The sequence below is a fragment of the Triticum dicoccoides genome, chromosome 4B (genome assembly GCF_002162155.2).
Source record: "Triticum dicoccoides isolate Atlit2015 ecotype Zavitan chromosome 4B, WEW_v2.0, whole genome shotgun sequence".
Lineage (NCBI taxonomy): Eukaryota > Viridiplantae > Streptophyta > Magnoliopsida > Poales > Poaceae > Triticum > Triticum dicoccoides.
In genome coordinates this window covers 247,304,324-247,311,611 of record NC_041387.1, presented here as the reverse complement: position 1 = coordinate 247,311,611, position 7,288 = coordinate 247,304,324, and the positions used below count along the sequence as shown (strand labels likewise).

The following is a 7,288-nucleotide window of genomic DNA, read 5'->3' as shown; positions in this document are numbered from 1 at the left end:
GCATCTTCTTCCACCATGGCCATCGTCGTATCCATAGGAGGGACGGAATTGTCAGTCGGTGCTTCATCATATATGGGATCTTGCACCAAATAAGAAGACACAAGCGAAGTAGAGGTTATGTTGTTAGAGTTGGAAATGGCCTCACAAGATCTATCAACTACCCCACTCATGTGTGGTGGTTCACTCACTCCCTTAAGGTGGACACACTCAAACTCACATATGGTAGAGTCACTCAAGTGGTGGTTGTGGCTTTCCTCACACGAGAATTGGTGCATCTCATCAAATATGGGGCTAGTGGTGAACTCTCTCTCACTCTCAGTATGGGTGCAAATGTCTCTCAGCTCATCACCATATGCCGCCATGGTTGAAGGGAAAATCCCATGCTCAACCATCTCGTCACCTTCGCCAAGGAGGAAGGCCATATGACTTGGCTCATCATCCGCCTCCATGACCGAAGGGAATATCCCATGCTTGGCATTCTCACTTGAGGTGCATCCGAAGATGGAGTGGTCACCCTTGCTTGTAGTTGGTCGCCTTGATGTTGGCGTCGTAGCTTCCTCTTGTCGGTGATGGTGCCAATGCCGGTGTGATCTTTAAGAAGATGGTAGCTCGAAGCGTCTTCACTCGAGCGTCGTCGAGAAGATAATCTTGAAGATGAGGGCGACTTGCATTTGTTGGGCATATTTTTGATAAGCTCAATTTGTGCGCCCATCTTGGCCTCAATGTAGTCCCACTTGGCATCGAAGTGGTCCTTGTTGGCGTAGACCGAAGGTGATGTGCCTTCCCTATCCATATTAACACTAGAGCTAGGCGTGAGAAGAGAAGGGAATGAACAATGCATTACCTCTTTCTGATGTTGGTGAAGGATCAAGCGACCTCGCAATTGACAATATGAAATGAGTGCACTTGGTAATGGACCTTGTCCAACCTCACACCTACACAAATGGCTTATAGTGGAGCTTGGTAGGGATTAGTGGCATAATTCTTGCAATTTGAAGTTCAAGAGATGTAAAAGTTGGAAGCAAGCCACAATGACCTCAAAATGCTATGCAAGTGTTCACAAAAGGATGGACATAGAGACAAAAGGAAACTCACGCAAAGATATGGGGCTTGTGCAACCAAGAAAATGAGCATAGAGAATTGTCCTAACAAAGACTCGTGTTACACAAACTCAAGGAGTGTGATACTGCAAGATTCGAGAACTTGGCACCAATCCTACAGGACAAGTGTATCCTTAGCACAAGTATCTTTATTGCTCAACTCTTTTTCTTATAAACTCTTTTATGAGTCCTCCTTTTTGTATCCCTCTTTTTTTTTGAAGCTTTTCTTCATTTCACCACTTCCCTTTTGAGCCTTGACCAAATATACAAGACAAGTATCACAAGATGATGCACGGAGTAACTATATACACGATATGATGCGTAAATAATCACTAAGATGCTAAATTTCACAAGGCCTAGCAACACTCGGATAGCTAGTCTCAATAGGTCAAAGGTAATTGCAAAGAATAGATCGGCTCACAAGGGTAATGGCAAGGAAGGCAAAATTTGTGTGACGGAATGGTATACCTCATCGACACCTTTACGTTGAAAAAATCGGAGTGACCGACCTTGCTTCCGGTGTCGGGGTCAAAAGGATGTATGAATCGTTGTCGTTGGCGAGCTTGGTGGTTGATGTAGTCCATGGAGAGGTACAAGTTGTGCTTGGCAAGGACCCCCAAGGGCGAAACCGGTGAAGATGCACGGCTTTGAGTCGTGGTGGTGGATGGCCTAGGCGAAGATGCCAATTTGCCAAGAATTGGTCCAAAGCAAATGATGTGGAAACCTATATGATTATCAAGACCACGTCGTTTGCTTCAAAACGAGCCCAAGAACACCAAAATTGGAGTCCGGAATCAAAAGTTACGGCCAAAACGGTGAAGAACCTGCAACAGTCTTTGGGGAGGTTGAACAGTCTGGCTTGGATCCGGCCAGTCCGGTTTAAGGCTCGGACGAGATCATTCTCTGACCTTCCGTCCGGCCCCTTTGTCCGGCACGGGCTGGACAGTCCGGGAGTCCTAGAAAATTTGAGATCGCGAATTTGGGGCTGTGGAACTTGATTTTGGGGGTGGAAAAGCAGTCGAAATTGGATGGGGAAAAGGAACAATCGGGCCAGGGAATGCAAAGGGGGCTAGAAACACTTGCAAAATCCTGGGCCATGGATCAACTTGAACAAAAACTCACTAGAAACACAAATCACTCAAAAATCGGGTGAGGTTATTTTTTGTGTGGGGATTTTTGAATTAGGCAAGAACAAAACAAAATCAGGCTAGAAAGATGAGGGGGAGGGGCTCCAAATTGTGGCAACCTTGCTCATGATACCAAATGATGTAGGTCAAAGCGTAGGGTTTGGCCCAATCTTCACGAATTGGAGGTGGATTTGAGGAAGAACACGAAGAACACTTGGGAAAACACACAAGAGGGACACTTAAGATACACATAGATCCAAACAACAACAAAGGTAGAAAGTAACTAGGTAGTTCATCCAAATCTCTAGGAGAGATGGGTCTTGAGAGATATAGATCTTCCCTAGTCCAAAGGATGTGGAGGTCTTGCTAATCCAAAGGGATTCTTCTCCCTTCGGTCTTCATCTCCAATGGAGGGGTAGATGAGCATAACTCTCTCAAGTTTAATCTAAATGCTTTGCAAACCCTAGAAAGGATGAGGGGAAGGGATATATATATATAGGACAAATTTTAGCTACAAGTAATGGTAGTTACCACCTAGCTATTGCCTTTCCATGTGTCCCATGGTACCACCGAACCAAATAGGTTAGTGGATACTAAAAGATCCAATAACGTGCAGCAGGTAGATGTGTTAGTTAGGCAACGTGACTCGGTTCAACAACCTGCTAGCTAATTGGCCGGTCCGTTGAATGGATAAGTGCTCGCTGTGAGCGTGTTCCTTGAGTTTTTTTTAGAATCTTCCTTGAGAATAATTAATTAGTATGCGCATGGACTATGGTGAAATTCCCTGCAAAATAAAAAAGTATGGTGAAATACTTCTGGGTAAATTATGGAGTATATACCTTTGAGTATGGAGTATATGTAGCTTGGAGTATGTAGTATATTCCCGCAAAAAAAGGACTATGTAGTATATATCACCCGCAAAAAAAAGAGTATGTAGTATATATAAATATGATAAGTGCATGCTGGCTCTAATTTTTTGTTCAGGCAACGTGACGCTAATTTTCTGCACCCGATGAAAGAGTACGTTTACTTGGAAGGATGTTAGTATATAGACAGATTTTAGCACTTACGTAATCTCATTGCCAATAAACATTAAAGTATGAAATTTTGTAAAGATTATAAACATAAATATGTCCGTAGCATCTGCATTTGAAAAAAAAATGTCCATAGCATGCGTGTTCAGTACCCTGCGCAAAAGGTAGTATGTATATACTCCTCCCCAAATTCCAGAAGGTGGTATATGTGTAGTAGTTGTAGTATGGAGTATAATTCGGGATGGAGTATGTGTCATATAATTTTTAAACAGGAGTATGTGTCACTACTTAATACGAGGCACGTATAAAATAAAGTATTTCCAGCAAGGGAGTATGGAGTTTATATACTTCAACTTGAAAGGAGTATGTTGTTTATATACTTCTTCTTGAAAGGAGTATGTAGTTTATATACTTCATGCATACAACAGAGTATGCTTATACAAAAAGAAAAATAAGTACTTTTATACAGCCAATGAGCCATAGTATATGATTTACATATATTTGCTGCATGCGTTGCATGCGTGATGCCATGCATCCATCACACGGACTTAACACGATTGTGACACATCCATGCGTGAACCATGTTCTCATATGTACGTTGTTGTTGCCGCCGACGTGCTGGGGCAGTCATCTGTCGGCCACGTTGCGCCAGAGCACGTATCAGTCGTGTGCATCAGCCACAGTTCATCGTTGTCTCAGTTGCAGCACTGGAGCAGTTACGTGGTTGTCAATCGTTGCTGCCGCACACGACAGGCTAGCCTTTGTGCAGGTCTTGATACGTCGACGAACACTCGCATGCTTGGAGGAATAACTGCGTGCAGGAAAGGAGACTCGGCGGATGGCAATGGCTGTGCAAAATAATCAATGATTGATGTACATGTGCCTGGAAATCTGGATTAAAAAATCAAATCCATTGTACACGCATGGAAATCACGGGAAGTAGTTCACGTTGCATACCTCCTTTTGCAATTTGTAATCGCTACAGCCGTCTAGGTTTCTTGGGATAGCTTTTGATTTCAGCGCAGAGACGTGAATTGAGATTAGAAAAAGGAGAGAGAAAGAGAAGATCTGTTAGATGAGATCGGTACGATCCTGTTATATATGGGTCCAGTCTAGCGCCAGGAAAAACGGAAGGTAGCGATAGCAGGTAGAAAAATATCCAATTCTTTCGTGCCCACGACCTGTTAAGAAATCTACAGATCTGATGTAATCCGACGGCAATCAAGGCAGGGGTAACTACCACCTAGTGGTAGAATGGATTTTCCCTATATATATATATATATATATATATATATATATATAGATATATATATATATATATGGGCCAGATCTGCTCGCAGGCAGGGGCCAGACTGTCCGATGCCTGATGCATGTGTCTTCGTGGCTGGTGCGGGGTCGGGCTGCAGCTGATCTGACAGTCTGGCTTCTTCATTTTGCTCTCGGGTGCCCTTGGTGCTGATCCTGAACAAACAGCTGGACAATAAGTCCAGGGGGGGTTCTGTTGGGCTATAGTCTGGCATGGTGGCCGGTCAGTCCTTCTTTGGATGGTGCTGTTGCTTCCTTGTGCTTGCACTCCTCGATATGCGTGAAGCTCAGCTCAAACCTATACATGCACAAGGGGGAAGGGTCAAGTAGTATACCATCCAAGAAAGTAGACACGCATAGAGGATGAAATTTATATTAGTATATGTGATGCGCGTGTCCCTTGGCAATGGAGCCAAAGCCATGGTGATGACCCTAGGGTGCTCCACACCAGTCTCTCGAGATTTCAGTCATGGAAGAAAAGATGGCTTAGATCTCACATCTATACACTCCAATAAAATTATAGCATCTCACATGGCTTTGATCTCACATCTATATTTTTGGATTGATAAATCTCCACCGCTCAGTTTTCTATTGCTTTGATAATACAAAGATGATCAAATGCTACATGCTAAAATTAGCTTTCCACTGTCTAAATGTAAAATTATATATTATCTTGCCAGTACAGCATCCTATGGCTGGTTTTACATGCTCAATAGTATTGCTTAACACTCTTATACTGCATCCCAAACCTAAGTGCTGATATAAACAACATATTTTCCGTTGACATGAAATTGACTTTATTATGAAGATTCATGTTTTAGTTTTTCTGAATAAATTGTAGCGAGTCATGTAAATTAGCTGCGGTTCTTGCCTGTAATGTCATCTTTTGGATTTGCCATTCACAACTTACATCTGTAATAACATATCCTTACAAGTAGACCCAGAGACTTGTTGTCTTTTGATGCTCTGTGCCAATGCCTGAAATATATCTTTGAGTTAACACAAGCAGATCTCACCAAAAGTTGGGACAGTGTGCTTTGGTGTTGTTGCTAGTCAAGCAGCAATCATTCTTGCTGGTGGTGAGAAGGGGATGCGCTATGCGATGCCTAATGCCAGAGTAATGATTCATCAGCCTCAAGGTGGATCGGAGGTATGATTGTTGGTTTTGTATATGATTTTTTCTGGCAAAAGCCTTGCGTCTCTGATGCATTGATAAGAAGAAAGAGTTTGTACAAGCCCAAAGATTGGCGGCGCCCAGAATTACAGCAGGATGGCACTAAACGGTGCCCGTCTCAGCTGGTAGCAATGCTGCAAGACCCTCTTGTGCCCTTGTCCTTGCCCATTGCCTAGCTTCCGACTGGATAGTGTCAAGGAGGCCGGCTAAACTGAGCCAGGCATTGTCGAAAATGATCGCATTACAATGCTGTTTGGTATATGAATCGTGTAGCAGGATGTTTTTCTTTAATGTTGTGTGACTAATTTGATATTCCCTCCGTCCCATATTAATTGACGCTCAAAGGGATGTATCTAAATGTATCCGTTTGAGCTTCAATTAATATGGAAAGGCCGTAGTAATTGCCATCGTTGAAGCTTGCTGTGATGCTAACGATCAGATTACCTGCAGGGTAATACGGAGGAGGTGAGGAGACAGGTTGGGGAAACCATTTATGCTCGAGATGTAAGTGTTTTTTTTACCAACACAAGTCTCCTTAAGCATGCTTTCTCAGATGCTTGAGGGGCTACTGTTATTTTTTTCCTTTATAAGCTGTGATTAAAGGTCCTGAAACCTTGTGCACGCAGAAAGTTGACAAAATGTTTGCTTCTTTCACGGGGCGACCCATCGATATAGTGCGACAGTGGACAGAGAGGGATCGTTTCATGTCGTCGTCCGAGGTAACCTCTCGCTTTATCTCCTCTCCTCTCCTTTAGCAGAAGAGAAGCAGAGCAGTAACCTGTGGTGACCTTATGTTTCGTTCACATAGGCCATGGACTTCGGACTAGTCGACGCATTGCTGGAAACGGGATGCTAAGCAAACGGCTGCAAATTGGAGCATACATTCATCATGTTTCGTTGCCCTTTCAGTTGTGACCGACCTATGTTCAGTCACTAGGGATGAAAAGAAGGGATGTCATTTGCCTCTTAGGAGTCTAGCTTCGGCTGCGGGTGATTTTGCGTTGTTGATTTTCTGAGTAATTTAATTCATAAGTAAATCATCATGACAATGTTGACAATCCTAATCTCACATTGTAAGCTAATGATGCGATTGCGTGCTAGGCATATATCATATGGAACTATATGAAACTTATAACCAGAATACTAGGCCCGAGAGGGTTTGAATTTTCTGGATTTTTTGACTTTTTTACGGCTCGTCAATTTGATGCATGTGACTGGGTTAATTCTGTGCATAGCTTTTTTTTTCAATTGGTTATGATGTTTTGCACGTTTGTTTCAAGAGCTGTTCGGCGCCTTAATGATTTGAACTCACAGCGCCACGTACTTGTTCACGCTACGCTGACCACTAGAACCATTGCACACTTGTGGCTGACCACTAGAACCATTGCACACTTGTGACGAGTAATAGCACTAAAAGTATAAGAACAAGTGTGGCCGCAATATTTAGATTTGTGATCCACTTTAAAAGATTCGTGAATAGAAAAGGTTCACCATTTTTGAAGAAAAGTTCACAAACATTAAAAAAATCATTGATTTTTTTAAAAGCTA

The 7,288-nt window shown here is 42.8% G+C and overlaps 1 protein-coding gene across 2 annotated transcripts in view; it reads left to right on the top strand.

The window, feature by feature from the left end:
• The window catches only part of LOC119295905 (ATP-dependent Clp protease proteolytic subunit 6, chloroplastic-like), a 22,759-nt gene extending 15,810 nt beyond the window's left edge, over positions 1-6,949 (top strand). For both annotated transcript variants that reach the window (XM_037574335.1, XM_037574334.1), the window contains exons 6-9: positions 5,576-5,716; positions 6,191-6,244; positions 6,367-6,459; positions 6,549-6,949. In XM_037574335.1, the coding sequence (XP_037430232.1) occupies positions 5,576-5,716; positions 6,191-6,244; positions 6,367-6,459; positions 6,549-6,596 (336 nt within the window). In that variant the 3' untranslated portion in view covers positions 6,597-6,949. The remainder of the gene's footprint in view (positions 1-5,575; positions 5,717-6,190; positions 6,245-6,366; positions 6,460-6,548) is intronic.
• Positions 6,950-7,288: the final 339 nt, after the last annotated feature.